Raw genomic sequence first — 23,313 nt, forward strand, 5'->3', positions numbered from 1 at the left:
TAAAGATTTTATTTATTTATTCGACAGAGATAGACAGCCAGTGAGAGAGGGAACACAAGCAGGGGGAGTGGGAGAGGAAGAAGCAGGCTCATAGCAGAAGAGCCTGACGTGGGGCTCCGATCCCATAACGCCGGGATCACGCCCTGAGCCGAAGGCAGACGCTTAACCGCTGTGCCACCCAGGCGCCCCCATTTTTTTTTTTTTTTACTTGTTTTTGGAAAAAAAATTTGATTTCAAGTCAGTGCCTTTTAAAAAATACTTTTTATGTATATTGGATACAGTGGTCTTATTTGAATTCTGCAAGATCATAACTACTGGAAATGAGGTATTGGTCTGAGGGGAAAATATTGTGATTATGAGGGAGAAGCAAAGCATAGGGGCAGTCTAGGCATAAGGTGTTTTTTTCTTTCCCCCATACCCAGAAGTCTTTAAAAATAATACTTGAAATGGTTCTTGGGCTAATGGATTACTTTTTTTTTCTTTTTTGAGTTAACTCATTGGTAGTTGTTCTAATTACCTTGCAAAAGCAAGAGTTTTTAAATTCACATGGGGAAAAAACTGCCATGTTTTGATTGGAACATTTAGTAATGACCCCTATTAACTCTGTACTGATCGTTAACTCGGTATTGCTAATTTATGAGGCTTAGAACTTTGACTTAGTTTCTTCGTATTTGTTAAAACTCGAAGTACTTCAGTGCTATAAATCATTCTGCATGAATGTACTAAAAGATTTTATTCTCTTTCCCTTGATTGCCTCATGGTTTTTTATTATATATTTTAATCAGTTGCATGTTCATTGATTCTGGCTGCTACATTTTAGCGATTAAGATTCTTAAAGAATACATAATTTTAAAGGACCTCTTTCCCTCTGGGATGTAAATACTCTATTGGCTGATAGTTGCTTTTGCTTTGATTATTGCTTTGAAAGACAAAAATCTAAATTCTTCTTTAAGAATGCAGAAAAGCAGTACTCTGAAATTAAATTGTAATAATTTATGTGGACGAAAGATACTAGTGTTTTTTTGTTTTTCCATAGCATTGTTATATTTTAAATAAGAATTTTCCCAAGTATTAGTTTATAAGTAGTCTATCAGGGAAGGGAATGTTTTATTAAAACCCATAATTATTTGTTTGACTAGAGCCAAGACTTGGACATTATAAGAAGAAATTGTTAGATTTATGAGATTTATGTAATTAGTAAAATTAACACTTAAATAGGTACTTGTAGAAGTAGTTTTTTTTTTTTTTTAAATGAATGTTTCCACTGATTCCCCACCCCCAGGAACTAATTTGTAGTTATGTATCTAGTTTCCTTCCTTAAGAAATAGTTTTCATTTTCTTTTCATGGGTTGCAAAGTCTTATTTACAGAGGCTCTGCAAGAAGAGCGACTGAGAAAAGGAGGCTAATGTAATACAAAAGGGATGGTAGGGCCTGAGACAAAATGAAATTCTGTGAATAACTTAAATATATATAAATTTCTTTAAACCACTGTGCTATCAAAACGAATAAATCTTTGCCATGTGACTTTGCAACCTAGTTTATATTCATTCAACAATAACAATTTTTAACATTTGTATGTGGGTTATTTTTAAATAATAAATATGTTTGTAATTATTGTGCTTATCTGTCAATACATTTGGGTGGCCACATGCTATTTTGATGGATTTTTAAAAAAACTAAACCAATTGAGGCGAAAATATTCTTACCTGATTCCTGAACCTTTTCCTCATGGCTAGTCTTAATCCCTATATTGGTATTCAAGGGTAGGTTGGAGTGATAGATGGGTGAAGGGTAGAGACTGTGTATTTTGACAGCTGTATCAAATCAACTCTGTAAAAATATGACTTAAAGCCTAGCATTGTAGAATTTGGAGGAAATTCATATTTTCAGCTTTATTAAAATTCCTCTGTGTTGGGTTCATAAAACAACAACAATGACAAATTAAAAAAGAAGACTATATCTCACCCTATTCATTGTTCTATGTATTATATACTTTACCGTTACAGCCTGAGGAAGAAATTGATCCTGAAGAGAGGGACAACTTCCTCCAACAGCTTTATAAGTTTATGGAAGACAGAGGTATTTCATGCTCATTATTTAAAAGTAGTCATTTCTTTCACAATTTTACATTCTAGGTTTACGCATTATTTTTATTAGAATCATGGGTATATGGATTTGGATTTTAAGGAAAGCCTAAGGATCAGTGGCAGTTGAAAATAAGTATTTGGAATAAAAACAAATATTAATATTTATTTTGAACAGAAATATATAGGAAAATTGTATGGGTATAATTATACTTGGGACTTACAAAACCAAAAACTGTTATAATAATATTTCCATAATGGAAAGGGAACAGTTGTAATATTAATCTATATACCCATTAGCTACTAATGCTGTCTTAGCAGCAAGTTAAACTAGCCTGATCCTTGGTCTCAACAAATGAAAAAAAATAGATCAATTCCTATCTAAATAGAATAGGATTTCTTTTTTTTTTTTTTTTTTGAAGATTATATTTATTTATTTGAGAGAGAGAATGAGCAGGGAGAGGGAGCACGGAGAAGGAGCAGACTCCCTGCTGATCAGGGAGCCCAACTCAGGGCTCCATCCTAGGGCCCCGGGTCATGACCTGAGCTGAAGGCAGAGGCTGAACCAACTGAGCCACCCAGGTGCTTCTAAAATAGGATTTCAATAGAGTTAAAGAAAATACAGCCTTTATAAATTATTCTACGTTTTGACTTTAGATAAGTCCTGGAAAATCCTCTAGTAAATTGGTCCCAGGAATTCTGTGACTTTGAGAAATCATCCTTCAGATTACTGCTAACAGTCTTAACCTTTGTGTTCAAGCAGTGAAAATGAATCCGTGCCCTAAACTGTACTGTTTCCATCATATATGTTCTTGCCCAAGCTTCTTGAATCAGCAACATTGTTGGCTACGCCTTGCAGTTGTAGGTTTTAGTTCTACCCAATTCAGTGACAGGTGATTTTTTTAGTTGTGAGAGATGGGATTTTGTTAGTCATAGATGTAAATCTAAAGACCATCACAATGCTGTATAAAGAATATAGAGAATATTTTATGTTCTCTTACATAATTTAAGGTTCTTTAAATATATGCTTCTGATTAATAAAACTTGGGAAATTAGAAATTGGAAAGGTTTGTATTGATAGCCTTGTAACAGCATTTTCCATTTGAATAAAAATTTTATTTTTCCCTTCATGTTAAAAAGGTACTCCAATCAACAAACCACCTGTTTTGGGCTATAAAGATCTCAATCTCTTCAAACTCTTTAGACTGGTTTATCATCAAGGCGGATGTGACAATGTAAGTAAGGACGTAATGAAAAGTTAAATTATCTAATGTTGCACTGTTATATGCACTGTAGGTAATAAACACATTTTCTTAATGAACCTAGAATATTAGTGTAAAGATTATTTCCCTTTGTAAATGTTAACAAATAAAAACTTAATTTTCCAGATTGATAGTGGTGCTGTATGGAAGCAAATTTATATGGACCTTGGCATTCCTATTTTGAATTCAGCTGCTTCCTACAATGTAAAAACTGCTTATAGAAAGTAAGTAGTATAGTTTATTCATCAAAGAATACATATTACAGGAATATTTTCCATTTAATTTGTTAACAATTTAACAAGAACACCTCAAAGAACACTGAAGTTAGAGAAAGTGTATAAAAAGGTTTAGGCTAATAGATACGTGTGATTGAACGTTATTTCATTGCACCAAGTCTGCTTTACTCCATTTTTCATGTTGTCCTGATTTCCTTTTCAAAGTCAGGGATGCAGCAGTGTTAATAGTCTGAAATGATGATACATGTTATAGAGTTATATCGCTTATGGTGAATATCTTTCATATCAAAACTCTGATAGCTATGTTCAGTTATCGCAGGTGCAGATTTTTCAGGAAGAACTTTTAGAATATTTCTGTTGGTAATCCTGTATAAAACACTGAGAAATTAGTAACATAGAAAAAGTACTTGGAAAAAAAAAAAGTCTTGAGTTTTACTTTTAAAAAATCTGTGTGTTTAATAATATAGTATTCAAGTTAAATATAAAGACAGAGATTTTCTAAAATGAAATATTGTTTGTTTAGGTATCTCTATGGTTTTGAGGAATACTGCCGTTCTGCAAATATTCAGTTCAGAACTGTTCACCACCATGAACCAAAAGTAAAAGAGGAAAAAAAAGACTTAGAAGAATCAATGGAAGAGGCTCTAAAAGTAGATCAAGAAATGCCTTTAGTAGAAGTGAAGAGTGAACCTGAGGAAAATATTGATTCAAACAGTGAAAGTGAAAGAGAAGAAATAGAATTAAAATCTCCAAGAGTAAGTGGTTAATAGTAGTTATCTGTTTTATTTTAAACATTACTTATAATTTTTTATTACAGACATTTTCAGATATACACAAAAATAGTCCAGTGAACCTAGGTTATTTTCCAGTATTGAGTTGTGCTTTAGGCAGACTAGTCTGGCTTTTTTTTCCCTATATATAGCACATATTATTTCTCCTAGCCGAAAAACCATTCCTCCTATTGTTTTCTATTTATGTCTGTTGAAGTCATTCTCATCCGGGGTCAATCTCACGTATTTACTTCCTTCAAGTCTTGCTAAAAAGTCAGCTCACTGAAGCTTATCCTGGTCACCTTATCTAAAATTGTAACCTACCGCCTTTCTTTGTTATTTGCAATCCCTCTAATGTTGCTCTTTTTATCTGTAATTTACTTTATATTTTCTTTATCATATTTGTTTCTTTTACCCTGGTCTGCACTAGACTCACACTCCACAAGGGCAGGAGTTTATGTTTATTCTGTTCATTGACAGATCCCAGGCATTGAGTATAGTGCTTTTTCTACAAGTAAGGACTTACCAAATAGTTGTTGAGTGAATGAATCTCTTTCTTGTAATACTTGTGCCTCCAGCTGGGTGGGATCTTTTCTCTCTGTTACCCTACAGCACACTCCACATACATTTTTTGTGGCAGTTTTTTATGCTTCATCTTATTTTCTAGTCACGTGCACACTGCTTTTATCTTCTAACTCTGCTTTTCTTCTCCATTAGTATATAAGTCCTTTGTAGAGATTGTTATCCACTATTTTGATCATTGTCGAATGGTGTCTACATGGTAGGATTTGTTAAATTTTAGGAGAAAAAAATTATCACACTATCAAAGGAGTTCAGTTACTGTTACATTTATTTTTGAGTGAAAGAGGAGATGAAATTACCTCTTTTAGTTGTTCAGAAACCATTTTTTAAAACTGTCCATTTTAACCATATCCAGTAAGTAGAATCTTTTAGTGAATTTCATGAAACATTCAAATTGGTTTGTTTCATGTCTTTTTTAATTTTTATTTTTAATTTAAAAAATTGTAAATACACATAATATATTATGTATCATCTTGAAACGTTCAGTTCAGTGGCATTAACTGCATTCACGTGTTTTGCTCTCATCTCCACTGTCCATCTCCAGTACCTTTCTTGTCTTGCAAAACTGCAACTAGGCATTAAACAGTAACTTCCCATTCCTCTCTACCCCAGCTTGTGACAACCACCATTCTACTTTCTGTCCCTATGAATTTGACTACTCTAGGTATCTCATATAAGTGGAATCTTAACAGTTTCGTCCTTTTTTGACTGGCTTATTTCACTTAGTATAATGTGTTCCAGGTTCAATCCATGTCTGTGTCACAATTTCCTTCCTTTTTAAGACTGAATAATATCCCCCATTATGTGTATTTTGGACATACTTTTTTGTTATTAAAGATGTTCCTCATCTTATGGAAAATATCTGCAGAATACTGCATAGTATGGATGTACCATAAATTTATTACCTTAGATTTTCTCCAATTTTTTACGATTACAAAAGTGCTGTGGTAAATATCCTTGTAAAAATTCCTCTTCATTTGTCTAAATATAGAAGGCAGACTTCTAAGAATGGAATTTCTAGGGTGTCTAGCTGTCTCAGTCGGAAGAGAATACAACTCTTGATCTCGGGGTTGTGAGTTCAGTCCCCACGTTTTGAGATTACTTAAATAAATAAACTTAAAAAAATAAAGTAAAAGTGGGATTTCTGGGACAAAGGTATATAGGCCTAAAGTCTGATAGATAGCAGTTGTTTTCATTCATTTATCTACAAGTATTTAAAGAACAGCTGCTCTGCGCATGGGATACAGAAGAGAGTCTCTACCCTTATGGAACTTACATTCTAGTTCTTCATGATAAGAAAAATACATGTTTTTTTCTAACTTTGAAGTTTAAATAGCACATAGTCAGGAACCAGGGAAAACATTTGTTATACTGAGATATTAATTGTAATGCGTTCTAGTGCTAAGTTGTTGGTCCCTTTTCTATCCTCACTTTATTCCAAGTAGAGGGGAATTCTGCCAGTGTGAGGAGGTGGACTTGAGGGAGACTTTAGGAGAGAATGAAATGGCTCACCAGTTTCATGGTCAGTTGAGCATGCAGGAGGCTAGATAAAAGCTTCTGGGGGAAGAACAAGTTACTGCCGGCCCAGTGAGCTCTGCAGATATTTATTCAAAGAAATCAGCTCACTTGTTGGCCACTGATGCAATTTAGTCCTTTCATTTTTTATTTTTAAAAGCTATTTTATTTTTATTTTCTTTAGAGAGCAAGAGTGCGGGGGTTGGGGGGTGGGCAGAGGGAAAGGGAGAGAGACTCTCAAGCAGGCTCCACACCCAGTGCAGAGTCTGATGCAGGGGCTCAATCTCACAACCCTCAGATCATGACCTGAGCCAAAATCAAGAGTGGACACCCAACTGACTGAGCCATCCAGGTGCCCCAGTTCAGTCCTTTTAAGATGTAGTCACACAGGAAATGATAGTGTAAATTTTATCTTAAAAATGATAGAATTAGAGATCACAGAGCTATTAAAGAGTCTATAATTTAGGGGGCTGATTTATTATTTTTTAAATAATTACTAACTTGTGTCATTGATATTTAGTTAATTATTTTAGAACTTTCAGTATAGTCAAGAAATATTAAAGGTGGGATAAAATAATGCCAGGTGAAATAAGTCTACAAAGATAAATACTGTATGATTTCACATATATGTGAAATCTAAAAACAAATGAACAAATAGAAACAGACTCATGAATACAAAGAACAAATTGGTGGTTGCCAGAGGGGAAGGAGTGTGGGGATAGGCAAAATAAGTAAAGGGGATTAAGAGGCACAAACTAACAGTTATGAATCACAGGGTTGACAAGTACAGCATAGGCAGTATAGTCAGTAATACTGTGATGACTGGTGACACATGGTAACCACACTCTACCATGGTGAGCACTGCATAATGTATATAATTGCCAAATCACTGTGTTGTACACCTGAAATTAACTTTGTATGTCAACTACACTTCAATTTAAAAAAAAATTATTGTAGTCAAGAAATATTAAAAGTGAGATAAAATAAAAGTGAACAAAGGAGGAAATTTTTTTTTTTTTAAAGATTTTATTTATTTATGTGACAGACAGACAGCGAGAGAGGGAACACAGCAGGGGAGAGGGAGAGGAAGAAGCAGGCTCCCAGCCAAGGAGCCCGATGTGGGACTCGATCCCGGAACGCCGGGATCACGCCCTGAGCCGAAGGCAGACGCTTAACGACTGCACTACCCAGGCGCCCCAAGGAGGAAATTTTTATTTTTTCTGTAGTTTGTAGCCAAGGATCATAGTAGACATGGACATAATTAAGTAATTTACATGGGTTGAAAGGATAAGTACACAAGGGTCGATGGACTGTCATTGTCCTGTCTCAAGCCAAACTAGTCATTGCTGTGAAGGTTTAAGAAAAAGAAGCATTTTCTGCCTTTTTCCCCGTTTGTTTGTAGTGATAGCTATTTTAAAGCTTTTATCCCTTCTACTAGGGACGAAGGAGAATAGCTCGAGATGCACATTCTATTAAAAAGGAAATTGAAGAAGAGAAAACAGAAGACAAATTAAAAGACAATGATACAGAAAATAAGGATGTCGTTGATGACTATGAAACCGCAGAGAAAAAAGAAAATGAGCTACTACTGGGGAGAAAAAACACACCAAAGCAAAAGGAGAAGAAAATTAAAAAGCAGGAGGATTCTGATAAAGACTCAGATGAAGAGGAAGAGAAAAGCCAAGAGAGGTACATTATCTTATATTTGTTCTCCAGAAGCACCTGTCTGGGGTACAGCAGCGCTCTGTTCCTGCCTAGAGATTCAGGTTTGAGGGAATGTTTTCTTATTGGGACTTCCGTTCCTCTTGTCTAATGAAGGTGAGACACATTGTGAAGATGATGTGTATCGCCTTTCGGAATTGGAGAATATACTGGTCGCACCATTTTAATAGCACTTGTGCCCTAAACAGTGGCCTCAAAGAAGGCTGCGCCACCCAGTCAAAAGAAAGGTCCTGCAGTTGACAGCAGGGAAGGGAGCTGGAGAAAAATGGAGGAAGTGGACAAGAGGAAACAGCGACAGCAAAAATTCCATTTTAAAAAAGGTACAATGTGGGAAAGCTAACAAACACATGGGTGCACAGTACTAGCAGATGTTTCTGTGTGTTAGCTTGATCTAAGACATTTTTCTTTTTCAAGTTATTGTATTGGAATAAGTGGCATGCACCCCTGATTCTAGTTTGGAGAATACATTCTTGCCCCACATCACACCAATAAATTTCAGTTTTTTTAATGTCCATCCTGTTTGCTGTTGAGTGTTGGTATTTTTTTTTTCCATGTATTATACATTTATGGACTGAACTGACTTAAAAATAACCAAAGATGAGGCAGTCCAGCTAGATCAAAGTAATGTCCGACTGTGTTTAGTTGGCCATTTCTGTGTTGTCAAATGGATTTACTAATTTTTATATGCTACTAAAAAATGAATTTTAATTCAGCAACAACAGCATAACACATTCTTGTAACATAAGCTCTTCTCCATAGTTACTTTTCAGTTATTATATGATGATAAATTTTCTAGAAATTTGAGTTGTTAAGCAAAATTGGGGAAAAGTAGCCTGCTGCATCCAACTAGTGGCTGACACCCATCTGAAAATTAACCATTGAGAAAATATTTGGAAAATTAGGAATGACTGGTGAGTGGAAGATGTAATTTTATGAATCAGTACAAATAGGTAGAAGAGCTATCATAATTACATGTGAATTAGATTAGTGAATAAAGAAAGTTCTGTAGTGAAGTAGGATTAGTATTAGGAAACCTGGGAAGAGATCTTTAGAGTTGAATATAATGATGTGAATGTAGTATTTCAAACATTTGGACAGTAAATTTAAGCAGAGGTGAACCACTTAAAAAATGTAGGGCTTAATTATAGTTTGAAGTTTTGTTAAAAATAAACATCAAAGTATATGTTATATGTACATAATACATAAAACACATAACACATTTATATATGTAAAATATGTAGTTTTAAAAAGCCTTTATAGTTGATATGTAAATGGAACAGATACTTATTTTAGAGAAAGTTTCACAGACTTAAATATGAAGAACAATATTCCCTTTTATTTAAAGATCGAATATTTAGACAAACATAGTCTGTATTCTCATTATATAACAGGAATCATGGAAATGAGATTTTTCTGAATCTGTAGAGATTTCTGTTTGAAGTAGTTTCTTAGTATTTTGGAATTACCTTATCAGGATATAATGTGGAAGGTGTCTTTCGAGATAAAACATTCCCAGGGCAAATGGGGTTGAAAAAGCTTCTTCATGTTGGTTCCCCTAGTGGTCCCCAAATTAATGCCCTATGTTTTTTAGAGCACAATTCCTCCTCTGAAGCATTTAAAACTGACGACACTAGGATGATCTTTGGTGCAAATCTCTTCTGAATCCTTGCCAGGGTTAATACAGAATGTTTTGTCTGTGAAAATGTTTAAAATACTGTTGGCCCTCCCTATGCCATTCTCTTTTGTACCTGATTATTTGAAACAAAGGAAAGCTGATGGGAGAGAAGTAAAAACACGTAGAAATCAATACAAGATACACAAAGCTTTGCTCTAGTGCTATCTCACAGTTTCCGCAAGTGACCTAATATTCAAATATCTATTGTTTCTTTGCTAGGGTAGAGTAACCTTTAAAATACAAACTAGTTTAAAAGATAGTTACTCAGGTAGATAGCCCTTCTTCATTTTTCTGCCCACAAAACAGTTTTGAAGAACCATTCCAAATTGAGCAGAGTAGTAGATTTTAAGACAATTTTGTTGCAGAAGTTACAAGCTAGATAATTTTCACATAATAAGGTGGCACTTGATTATGACTCCTAAAGACTTTTTCAAAGCATATGGATCTTAGTTTTATCAAAAGTGATTAATCGGAATCTACATCATCATTAACTGTGATTATTGATTGGCCTTTAAGAAATATAGATTTACTTGTGGTACAGTGCACCTTTACATAATAAATTCCTTAATAGGTAGTCCGTAAAAATCTTCTCCTTCTCCTCCTTCTTCTCCTCCTCCACTGACATGTTATTAAGGTAATACTTAGGTTTTGACTATTCTACATGTTGGATTCTTTTAGCATATATTAGTTGGTTCTCCATTAACTTATTAGTAGCATTATCAATGTTATAACTTGCCACAGGGAAGAAACTGAAAGCAAATGTGACTCTGAAGGGGAGGAAGATGATGAAGACATGGAACCCTGCCTAACAGGAACCAAAGTGAAAGTAAAATACGGTCGAGGGAAAACGCAGAAAATCTATGAAGCTAGTATTAAAAGCACTGAAATTGATGATGGAGAAGTTTTATACTTGGTACATTACTATGGATGGAATGTCAGGTAAGCAAGAAATTTATTTTCTTACTATTGCAATTTCTTAACATAGTTCAAAAAGATCAGTTTAATGTTGACTAAAGCAAATGATATAGAGGTATTTACAAAGCATACCTTTTATCTGAATTGTCCAAAACTTTCAACATCCCCACTGCTTTACTAGCTAGGTCAGTACTTCCACCCCACCAAGATCCTATCTATAGTTGAATAGATTGGATTTATTACTCATTTGCAGGAGGGAGAACACACAGTATGGGATACAATGGGGCATCTCATTAAGAGGGTATTAGATGAATTAATGAAAGTCTAGGGCACTGCCTTTGGGAACAGCAATAGCCCAGGATTTTGTGGAAACATCCTGCAGGACATGGGCAGGGAGGCAGGCCTGCAGCTCCCAGCAGTGCAAGTGGTTTGTTTATTACATATATTCAAAATCAAGCTTGTATCAAGCATTGTAATAATTATGAATTGGTTAATTTAAAAAAGATTAGAAAAGACTCAGATTTGAGCTTGCTAGGTGATTTGGGGGTTTAAGGAAGTGGGCTTTGCTCTGGGTTGGACATGGTCATGAAGTGATGATAATTCTGTGATTTGGTTATCTTAATAAATCTTATTTAGAAGAAGAGAAGACTAGACCAAGATTAGTGCTGTAATTGGTAAAGAAGCAGCAATCATTCAAGATAAAAAGGATGTAGGTCTTTTTATGGCTTGGCTAATGTTCCTTTTTTCCCCTGTATTTAGACACTATTACAAAGTGGTCTTGTTTTTGTCTTGATCCATCATGGTCATGGAGCAGACTTGTCTGATGTTGATGTTCTGTGACATTGTTCTTGTTCAACAGGAGAACAACAGGACCTAGCTATGAGTGCTGAATCAGCTCTGTAGCTGATAGTGGTAGGCCAGTTCCTGAATGTCAGGGACTGCTTCTCTCTTTCTCTTTTGAAAAATCCTGTGTGTTTAATATCTCTGCTTGCCCCGTATTTGCTTGGAGCCAAAGCGCTTCGAGGTTTCCCTACATACTGGAAGTGTGCTCTGTTATGTGTCAATTCCCTCACCTCTAAATTGGGGAAGATAAAGTACCTACTTTATAGAGATGTTGTGAGAAGTAGTGCTTAACACCAGTATTAATATACAAAGTGTTTAGAACAGTGCCTGGCACGTAGTAAGTGCTCAATAAATGTTGACCTTTTTTTTTTTTTTTTTAAAGATTTATTTATTTATTTGACAAAGAAAGAAAGAAAGAGCGAGATAGCACAAGCAGGGGGAGCAGCAGAGGGAGAAGGAGAAGCAGACTCCCTGCTGAGCAGGGAGCCCAAGGTGGGGCTTGATCCCAGGACCCTGGGATCATGACCTGAGCCGAAGGCAGATAGATGCTTAACCAGCTGAGCCACCCAGGCGCCCGTTGACTGTTTTCTTTAGTGAGGGAGAGTTAGGTTTCTTTCATTTTGCATCATTTTAAGAGTATGGGTTTAATGAATAGCATATAAAACTTGAAAATTTCTCAAACCAGTCCCTATGCCATTCATAGTTCTGCCAACACTAGAAACAAACTTATCAAAATTTTTTAAAGAGTTTATTTACTTATTTTAGAGAGAGATTGAGAGCAAGAGCAAGGGGAGGGCAGAGGGAGAGAGAATCTCAGGCAGACTCCCGCTGAGCCTGGAACCTGGTGGGGGCTGGGGAGGGGGCCTTGATCTCATGACCCTGAGATCATGACCTGAGCCGAAATCAAGAGTTGGACATAGCTGACTGAGCTCCCAGGCACCCCGAAACTTTTGTAATAAAAAAGTGTTTATTATTGAATGTTTATAGTTGACATACAATGACATACTAGTTTCAGGCACACATGATTTGACAATTCTGTGCAAACTCTTCCGTCCATCTCCGAGCTCAGTTGTTTTGTATGCACATATTGTTGAATTGGGTGGGTGGGCGGCTATTTTGTCAGCCCTGAGTCACTGCCTTTGCAGTTGTAGCACATGATAACCTTCATTTTTCCTCTGCTTCTGTTCAGTTCCTTGCCGTCCACTCTTAGTTACCCTCTGTGTGAGTCTGTTCTTCTGCTTTCTAGAATGTCCCCTTCCTATTATCCTTTGTGCTCATCTTTTTAATGTTTTACCAAATGACTTTTCTCAACAGTCATTTTATTATATGCTCATGTTCTTCCTAGTTGGTTATCTTCCCAACTAGTTACTCACATGGTTTGTGGTTTTTCATTGTCTTTCCATACTATTAAAAGATAGTGTAATTCTGGTCTGCTTATTGAAGCAATCACTGTAGTTCCTAGAGAATCCAGTTGGATTTGTACAACAGGGTAGCATGTGCAACTGTGAGGGGAGTTCTGGTATAGAGTTGAGAAATTCTGGTATCACCCTTGGTTGGCAGTATTAATGTAATCCTACATGACATACTGTGGTGACCAGGCCAGTGTGGCCTGGACCGAGTTTACTCTAGATTAGATCTGTGCTTTCTGGTTGTCTGATATGTCCTGTGGAATTTTGGAATTGGGCAGGTACTCCTTTGTTAGCCCTGGACCAGATACATAAGTAACCCTCTCATTGCGTTTATCAGACTATACTTGATTTTACTGTGTCTTTCACACCACGTTGCAAGTTGCAGAGAGCAAGGACCTTCCTCCTCTTCTCTATTATTCTCTACATACTTCCTCATATAGTGCCTGGCATGCTAGTAGGCCCTCAGTAAATGTCCAAATGAGTGAATATTTCTAAATGAGATAAGAATGTACAGATACTTAAAAGCCTGGCAAAATGAAAATATTGGGTTAGTCCAGGAAGAGACGGTTTTCAAACCGTAGTATGGTGATGGTCCTATGTCAACCAAAATGTGGATATTGGAACTATGTCCTTACTGTGCACGACACCATGGTAACTGGGGTACAAAGTGTGAGGGTATTTTTCATTAACTTGGTACAGTTCAAAACAAGAACTGCCTGTAGTGCTTTTTACTTAAATGTTCAGATTTTAGATTTTGATTGAGCTCTATAAATACCTATATGTTTACATAATGTAAGAACTGGTATTTAGTTCTAGAAAGTTTAATTTCTTATTTGCCCCTGATTAGTAACTTGACTGTGTTGAAATTTTAGTGATGTTAATATTTTGGAAGAAGGTATAGGGGAAATGCGTTTTCAATTTGAGCTTAACAGAATAAATTTGGATAAAGGAAATGAAATATCTCTAAAAAATTTCAGAGTTTTAGAGGTGACACAGTTCAGAATAAAATTTTACTAGAAATACCGGAGGCTACAGAGTTCTGGGAGGAAAAGAGAGTTGACAAGGACTTTGTAAATAAACCTGGAGCTGATCATATTACAAATATGAATTCACCTAACTTCTCTTTGTATTATTTGGTCAATAGAATTAATGGAGGTGTAGCATAAGCGTATTTCATTAAGCTCAGATCTGGAGGAAACAAAAGAGTGGTTGTGGAAAACAAAAGCAGTTCAGTCGTGAGTCTGCATAGAGTTTTCCCACCTAGCTCTTTCTCTAACCTTGTTTAACCTAAGAAATTCTCTTGCCTTCTCCTGTTGGTGGCAGGTCTACAAAGCACCTAGTACAAGCTGGCACATGTTATCAACAAGCCAGCCCCTGTGTTCTTCACGTTTCTGCCAACACTAGAACCAAACTCTTTAGTTTTCTCACTGTTGTTTTATTTGGTGCATACATTCAAATAAGGTATTCTGAAGTCGTAACTTTTTTCTTTGTTTTAAGGTATGATGAATGGGTGAAGGCTGACAGGATAATCTGGCCTTTGGACAAAGGTGGACCAAAGAAAAAACAGAAGAAAAAAGCAAAAGTATGTATATAGAGTCATAATCTTATGATAAGTACAGGTATTATTTATATTGTACTGTTTTTTATGAATCTTGTTTTCTCTTTGTAATAATCATCTTGATTAAAAAGGTAGTTGTGATTTTCTCTTATAAACCAGAAGCTAAAAAAGTAAAAAATGTAAACACATTATCACACTGTTTCAGGAAAGAGAAAAACCAGGGACCCCTTAGGATATAGGCTTCAAACTCAAATGTCTATAGGGGCTATAGAAAAAGGGTAAAGCAGGATTGACAGTGACATAAAAGAGGACACATTCCTCATCAAGAGAGGGTGGAACTCACCAGTCTCCTGTGGGATGCAGACTCAGGGTTGCCGGATTTTAGGCTTTTTTTAAGTCCACTGTCTTGAAAGCTAATACTAAATTTTATTTTTTTTTAATTTTTAAAAAATTTTTTTTAAAGATTTTATTTATTTATTTGACATAGAGAGACAGCCAGCGAGAGAGGGAACACAAGCAGGGGGAGTGGGAGAGGAAGAAGCAGGCTCATAGCGGAAGAGCCTGATGTGGGACTCGATCCCATAATGCCGGGATCACACCCTGAGCCGAAGGCAGATGCTTAACCGCTGTACCACCCAGGCGCCCCTAATACTAGATTTTAAAACACATACCTACTGACGAGTTGTACTCACATCCACACCCTCGATTTTCAGCTTTTGCTATAGAGATTCTCTAGTGTTTTGTCTGTTTAATGGTAGATAGCTTTCTGGTGCTCAGGGAGTAGTAAGGAATGAGGGGAGAGTGCTGAGTAGCTGTACATCTCTCTAATGCATGGACTCTGGCTTTCACAATGTAATTGCAGTGTGGCAAACTGTAGACTATCATATTCATATACATACAAACTGTGTTATAAAACTACTTGCTTTTAATGTTTCTATAAGCACAAATTAAGAGTTGACATATAAAATATATAATCTTTTTGAATTACGGTTCTCCTTGGAGAAGTAGAATGTTTATTTTTTCTAAGGCACTGGCCCTTCTCATACATTTTGTTGTTGTTGCCCAGAATAAAGAAGACAGTGAAAAGGATGAAAAGAAGGATGAGGAGAGGCAGAAGTCAAAACGAGGACGACCTCCTTTAAAATCTACACTTTCATCAAACATGCCATATGGTTTGTCTAAGACTCCAAACAGTGAAGGAAAATCAGGTACCAGAAGTGCTCGCAGCAATATGCCAGACAGCTCACCTCTGTCAAATGGATTGGAAGGTGCTCAATTTTGAGGATCGTTGATTTTTTAAAAATCAATAATATAAATAATAAAACTTCACTTGTGTGAGATAGTCATAGAAAGTCATCTAAGTTTTTAATCTCATATAAACCACAAAATTTGATTTGAAGAAAATATTTTAGTACATGTTTACTTAAAATTTAGTGATGTTTTACTTTAATTTGGGAATACTTTTCTTGTCAGTATTGTAGAAATAGTCCATTTTAAAAGAAGATGGGTTGACAAGTCATGCGTCCTACTGTGTGCTGCACCTGTCTTTCAAAGCATGCACCAGTGTTTCTTGTAATTCAGTGCTGTTCACCTAGGATATTTCAACAAAGCTGAGACCAAAGTGTTCAAAAGCATAAACCAATGTGGTGGAGGCATTTTGTGATGAGTATAGGTGAACATATTCTGTGTTGCTTTTAACTTTTCCCCCCACTTTTTTACCTTTAAATGTTAGATAGTGGTCTTATATAAAATTTTCCCTGACTTCAAGAAAAAACCTGTTCTGAACTACAAGACTGCCATTTGTCCATATGGTGTTTTCTGGGTGAATTAGAAAAGGGCATGCTCCTACCTCATTACTGCCATCTGTTGGAAAGTTGTCATAATACACAAATGGAAGATGCCCACAAAGTGAAAGGTGTCCTTAGATAGCATGTTCTTGTGCAGTGTACAGCCTACAAAACTCTACATAGTAGTCTTAGTCTCACTCAACTCCCAGATAAAGGTTCTTTTTTTAACATGAGAACTGGATTCTAAATTTTGAATATGATAAAACCACAAAACCATATACCTTTTTGCTTAAAAAAATACATTTAAGTTTGCCTTTTTGAACTTGTTTACAATATGATCGCCACGAGGGAAGAATTTTTATATTTTATAGCTGCTGTACAATCTTACAGCCCTACTTTATTATTTTAAAAATTCTTTAACTTAAAGAGAATGATTTATGGGGCGCCTGGGTGGCACAGCGGTTAAGCGTCTGCCTTCGGCTCAGGGCATGATCCCGGCGTTATGGGATCGAGCCCCACATCAGGCTCTTCCGCTATGAGCCTGCTTCTTCCTCTCCCACTCCCCCTGTTTGTGTTCTCTCTCTCACTGGCTGTCTCTATCTCTGTTGAATGAATAAATAAATTAAAGAGAATGATTTATTTTGCAAGAAGTTCACTTAGACTAGAGGCATCTGGGTGGCTCAGTTGGTTAAGTGTCTGTCTTTGGCTCAGGTCATGATCCCAGAGTCCTGGGATCCAGCCCTGTGTTGGGCTCTGTGCTCAGCAGGGAGCCTGCTTCTTCCTCTGCCTGCCGCTCCCCCTGCTTGTGCTCTCTCTCTCCTTCTCTAGGTCAAATAAATAAATAAAATCTTTAAAAAAAAAAAAAAAGGTAGCTTGCCTGTACTTTTATGTCTTAATCAGGAGAACATTTAAAGTTTTGGGAATTCATATTGCTCATTTTGTACATCTCTTCTTTCCAGAGTTATTTTAAATAATTCTTTCTAGGGATACAAAATGCCCTGTCACATTTATTAATCAGATAATTATTAATCACTACTAGATTTCAAATCAAACTACTTAATGTATTAACTTAATATAATCTCAGTACTAGTCCTTTGATTTTTTTTTTTTTAAAGATTTATTTATTTTAGAGAGTGCGTGCAGGGGGGGAAGGGCAGAGGGAGAGAGAGAATCCCAAGCAGATTCCCTGCTGAGTGTGGAGCCCGACAAGGGGCTCAATCGTACAACCCCAAAATCATGATCCAGGTCGGTTGGAACGCTCAACCGACTAAGCCATTCAGGCTCCCCTAGTCCTTTGATTTTTCTAAGGATTAACACAGCCTAAACATGATACTAGTGAAAAAATGTCACAGCCTAAACATGATACTAGTGAAAAATGCAAAATAGTTCTTTTATAGAATTGAGATAGTAATATTTTCAATGTATTGAATGTATTGTATTCAATGTATTCAATGTATTCAATGTATTGTAATATTTTCAATGTATTGTATTTTTTACATGGAGTTTAATTGGAAATACCCTCATTTTGGGCACAAATGTATGGTTTATCAGAAATTTCTACAGGGAGGTATTCAGAGATACATGATTAAGAGTTTTCTTGGTAGAATTTTTATTCTAAAGTTATGGTAATTAAGATAGAAACCTTTGTAATATGATATTTCCTTCTACAGACTCTTGTTCATCTGATAGTGAAACAGAAGACCTTTTAGAAAAGAATTTGATGAATGAAGAACTTTCTCCTGATATTAAAGAACTAGAAAAAAATGAAAATTTAAATGATGATAAACTAGATGAAGAAAATCCAAAGATTGCTGCACATATATTAAAAGAAAATGAAAGGACGCAAATGCAGCCTTTAGAAACACTGAAGTTAGAAGTTGGAGAAAATGAACAAATAGTACAGATTTTTGGAAATAAAGTGGAACACACAGAAGAAGTTAAGAAAGAGGCTGAAAAATCTCCTAAGGGAAAGGGAAGACGAAGCAAGACAAAAGATCTTTCTTTAGAAATTATAAAGATTTCATCATTTAGCCAGGATGAAGCAGGAAGTGAACCTCATATAGAAGTTCAGAGTCTGGAATTTTCTTCATTAGACAGTAAAAACTTTTCTTCTACTGAAGATGAAACTGACCAATGTGCAAAAGAAAAAAAGTTGAAACGGAAAATACTGGGACAGTCATCACCAGAGAAAAAAACAAGAATTGAGAATGGAATAGAAATGACAAATAGCATATCTCAAGAAAAGACCAGTGACTGTGTTGCATCTGAGGGAATGAAAAACTTAAATTTTGAACAACATTTTGAAATAGAAAATGAAGGAATGCCATCATTAATTGCAGAGTCAAACCAACGCATTCAAGAGTTAACTAGTGAAAAATTTGACAATCCAGCTGAAGAAACTGTAAATACTCCACTGAAAGAAGAAGAGGATGCAATGCCTCTGATTGGGCCTGAGACTTTGGTTTGCCATGAAGTCGATTTGGATGATTTGGATGAGAAAGATAAGACCAGTACTGAAGATGTAGTAGCTGAAAGCTCTGAGTCTAACTCTCTCGTTTCTATCCCACCTGCCCTACCTCCTGTAGTACAGCATAACTTTTCAGTAGCTTCACCACTTACTCTCAGTCAAGATGAGTCTCGAAGTATAAAAAGCGAGAGTGACATAACCATTGAAGTTGATAGCATTGCTGAAGAATCTCAAGAAGGTCTCTGTGAGAGGGAATCAGCAAATGGATTTGACGCCGGTGTTGCCTCTGGTACCTGTAGTATAATTGTTCAAGAAAGAGAAAACAGAGAGAAAGGTAAGGAATTTCTAGGGAGAATATCAGCCTTTTATGTTCAACCCCCACATTAGTAAGTTAAGAGTTTTAAGAACTCTTGAGCGGTAAAGTTCCCTTCCTCCCTCCTATTCATTCTCTCCCTCCTACCCCCTCCTCTCCCTTCCCCTGCCTTTAAAAAAAAAAATGGGTTTTTTCACAGAGAGACAGCCGGCAAGAGAGGGAACAAGAGCAGGGGGAGTGGGAGAGGAAGAAGCAGGCTCCCAGCAGAGCAGGGAGCCCAATGTGGGGCTCGATCCCAGGACCCTGGGATCATGCGCTCAACCGAAGGCAGACGCTTAACGACTGAGCCACCCAGGCACCCCTAAAAAAAAAAGTTTATGTAGAAATTTATATGGAGTAGACAAGTGAATAATTATAGCGGCTCTTGCCATGGCAGCGGCTGGAGAGCGGGGCATGAACTGTGGTAGCCAGAGTCATGGCAGGACAGGCGTTTAGAAAGTTTCTTCCCCCTCTGACTTTTAGTTGAAAGGAGTGCAGCTGAAACTGTAACCAAAGGAGGCATTATGCTTCCAGAAAAATCTCATGGAGATGTACTGCAAGCAACAGTAGTAGCTGTTGGATCGGGCTCTAAAGGAAAGGGTGGAGAGATCCAACCAGTTAGGATGAAAGTTGGAGATAAAGTTCTTCTCCCAGAATATGGAGGCGCCAAAGTCATTCTAGATGAAAAGGATTGTTTTTTATTTAGAGAGGGTGACATTCTTGGAAAGCTTGTAGACTGAATAAATCATTATTGAAAATGGCATCATGTGAAGCTGCCCATTCCACTGAAGTTGTGAAATCTTTCATCATGTAAATAATTTCCATGTCTCTCTTTTATAATAAACTAATGGTATCCCAAGTAGATACATATTTTTTTCAATTGTCTCTTTCCCCTTATTTCAGGTCAGAAAAGGCCAAGTGATGGAAATAGTGGATTACTGGCAAAAAAGCAAAAGCGTACCCCAAAGCGAACAAGTGCTGTAGCCAAAAGTGAAAAGAATGGAACAGGTTGGTGCTTTCCAGTGCTGGCCTTAGCACAGTGTTCATATTTCCAGCATTTTGTTGGTTTGATCATTTGTGTCAATTTAAAAATAAATTTGGTTTAGGCGTGGCTGGCTGGCTCACTTGGTAGAGGACGCAACTCTTGATCTCAGAGTTGTGAGTTCAAGCCCCACGTTGGGGGTAGAATTTACTTAATAAAAAACATGTTTTTAATGTTTGGTTTATCATGTTCTGGAAATAGCAATTTTTCCACTAATTTTTAAACTGAAGGGGCTTACCAATTTTATTTAGAGCTGGGATAGCTGTGATTATTTTTTATGCTTATTTCATTTGTATTTCTTATGTAAAGTGGTTTAATATTGAATGTATTTGAGGATCTTAAATAATAGGAAAGTAATATTTGCTCTAGTGGTAAAAGCAGATTAAGTTTACATTTCTGAATGGAATGGTTTACTTTAATCTAGAAAAGCTGATTTCTAAATAGTATCATGGTATTTTTAAAACAAGAAGATAATAAGATTCTTATGGAAACAAACAAGGAAATTAGTAAATCAGTATAAATAGAATACTTGAGAAAGACTTCTGTACAATATAGAAGAAAACTAAGTTGTAGAATATAGTAGAAATAAACATGGTTGATTTTGACAAATTAAAGTTTTATGTCCAAAACATGCCTTCATACAAGTCTCAAAGGAAAATTCTAGGTGACAGTAGATACATATCCCATGGAGGGAGCATATAATTTATACAAGATAAAAGGCATTTCAAAGGAAAACATTTGAACCATATTTGAAGTTCTCAGAGCCACGTGTGGCTGGACAATACAGATGTAGAGAAGAGGAATGACGGGAAATGAGAAGAGAGTGGCAGCAGGAATTACAAAGGGTAACTGAATAATGTCATAGTGCCTGGCAGATACGTTTGTCAAACGATCAAACTGAACACCACCAGTAATGGACAAATGGGAATCACATACTACCTGGCAGGATGTGACAGGAACACAGCAGCACATCTGTGATATTCCTGTCAAAGATGCATAACCTGAATATAATCATGAGGAACCATCACCAAATTCCAACTGAAGGATCTTCTATAAAATAACTGGTCTGTAATTTAAGAAATTGCAAAGGTCATGAAAGTCAAAGAGGAACTGTTGCAGATTTAAAGGACTCTTATGAGACATGACAACTAAAAGCAGTGGATGATTCTCACCTGGATCCTATTGCTACAAAAGACATTATTGGGTCAAGTAGAGAAACTTGTATGGGATCTGAGGATTAGGTGATAATATGTTTGTGTTCATTTCCTGATTTTGATTGTTGTTTTATGGTTCTCTAAGTGTATGGTGGTTTTAAAAACATATCTACAAATCTGTTGATACTCTCCCCTTCAAGAGACAAAGCCTAATTCCCTTCCCTTGAATGTGGGCTGAATGAAGTGATACAGTATGACTTCAGAGAATAGGTCATAAAAGGCACTGCAGATTCCTCCTTGCTCTCCCTTGGATCACTTGGTCTGGGGAAAGTTAGTTGCCAAGTCCTGAGGACACAGCAGTCTATGGGGAGGTCCACATGGTGAACTGAGCACATCCTGCCAACATCAAGCAAGGAACTGAGGCCTCCTGCCAAAAGCCACGTGAGTGAACCATCTTGGAAACATATTCTTCAGCTCCAGTCAAGTCTTCAGAGACCACAGCTTCAGCTAAAAGCTTCACTGCAACATCACAGGATTCCCTGAGCCATACCACACAGCCAAGCTGCTCCCAGATTCCAGCTCTCAGACACTGTGAGATATTAACCATTTGTAGTTTTAAACTGCTCAGTTTAGGGCCAGTTTGCAGATAACTAACACAAGGAGAATGTTCTTGTTTGTAAGAAAAAAACACTGAAGTACTCAAATATGGCTGGGCAACTTAACCTTCAAATGGGTCAGGAAAACATTTTTTGGTAACTGTTCTTACAATTTTGTTGTAAGTTTGAAGATTGTCTAAAGTTAAAAAGATTAAAAAAAAAGAAAAGAGATCATCAGTTTTACTTTTGGAACTTAATATTGGGCAGGAAGAAATGAATTAAAGAGATGGGAAGTGAAATCATTAGGATTCAGTTATTATTAGTTACATATGAGGGACTGGTTAACGAACATATGGGGGACTGGTTAACGAACATATGGAATACAGAAGTAGCAGCGGGTTGTTGGAAGAGTAATTTAGGGAATGTTGAGTTAGAGGTACCCAGTATTAGGAAAGTGTAGGAGTCTGGAGCTTAGAAGAGTCTGTTTTTAGGGGCACCTGGGTGGCTCAGTGGGGCGCCTGGGTGGCTCGGTCGTTAAGCGTCTGCCTTCAGCTCAGGGCATGATCCTGGTGTTCTGGGATCGAGCCCCACATCAGGCTCCTCCGCTATGAGCCTGCTTCTTCCTCTCCCACCCCCTGCCTGTGTTCCCTCTCTCGCTGGCTGTCTCTATCTCTGTCAAATAAATAAATAAAAATCTTTAAAAAAAAAAAAAAGTCTTTTTAGAAGATGGTTGTGTGAAGGACTGCAAGATCATGAGATTGCTATGGGGGAGTTGTAAAATGAAAAGAAAAAGAACCAAGAATAGAATTCAGTGGGCTATCTCTTTATATGGGTACTGATCAGAGACAAATACAAATCACTAAACACTAGTGGGTTTGAATAAGAAAGACGTTTTGAATGCTATAGGATATGCAATAGGATTAAAATACATTCACTGAATTTGGTGAATTGTAAATGTTGGGACCCTAACAAGAACATGGGAATGTGATTAGAAGGTGTGGAAATCAGGATAACAAAGAATTTCTTTCAAGAAATTTGACTTTAAGGAGAAGGAAAGAGGTGCCAGCTTAAAGGGGAAGTTTTCTTTTCCCTCCCTCTCACAGGGTGGGAGAGATTTAAGCATGTTGGTAGACTGGGAAAAGAAGCTGAAGATAAAAGAAGATGGATAATCGTTGTTAGGATATGCCAGAGGAGCTGTGAGGGGATGGTTTTAAGAGTACAGCTGAAGAGATTAGTCTTCAAAAACATTCTTCTCTTTCTGAGCTCCCCTCAAAAGTTAATAAAGACAGATACAGGTAGAGGAGGGGCTGGGAAATTGAGTGTGTAACATTCAACTTTGCCTT

The 23,313-nt window shown here is 36.7% G+C and overlaps 1 protein-coding gene and 1 pseudogene across 3 annotated transcripts in view; both read left to right on the forward strand.

The window, feature by feature from the left end:
* The window catches only part of ARID4A (AT-rich interaction domain 4A), a 65,100-nt gene that overhangs the window by 32,729 nt on the left and 9,058 nt on the right, over positions 1-23,313 (forward strand). For 2 of the 3 annotated variants that reach the window (XM_011225422.3, XM_019799935.2), the window contains exons 12-21: positions 2,008-2,080; positions 3,226-3,320; positions 3,474-3,571; positions 4,107-4,338; positions 7,889-8,139; positions 10,589-10,786; positions 14,512-14,596; positions 15,639-15,840; positions 18,030-19,160; positions 20,082-20,186. In XM_011225422.3, coding sequence (XP_011223724.1) covers positions 2,008-2,080; positions 3,226-3,320; positions 3,474-3,571; positions 4,107-4,338; positions 7,889-8,139; positions 10,589-10,786; positions 14,512-14,596; positions 15,639-15,840; positions 18,030-19,160; positions 20,082-20,186 — 2,470 coding nt within the window. The remainder of the gene's footprint in view (positions 1-2,007; positions 2,081-3,225; positions 3,321-3,473; positions 3,572-4,106; positions 4,339-7,888; positions 8,140-10,588; positions 10,787-14,511; positions 14,597-15,638; positions 15,841-18,029; positions 19,161-20,081; positions 20,187-23,313) is intronic. The other variant, XM_002913016.4, reaches the window with a different exon arrangement.
* On the forward strand, positions 19,432-20,072 carry LOC100469651 (annotated as a pseudogene).

The sequence above is a fragment of the Ailuropoda melanoleuca genome, chromosome 14, assembly GCF_002007445.2.
Source record: "Ailuropoda melanoleuca isolate Jingjing chromosome 14, ASM200744v2, whole genome shotgun sequence".
Lineage (NCBI taxonomy): Eukaryota > Metazoa > Chordata > Mammalia > Carnivora > Ursidae > Ailuropoda > Ailuropoda melanoleuca.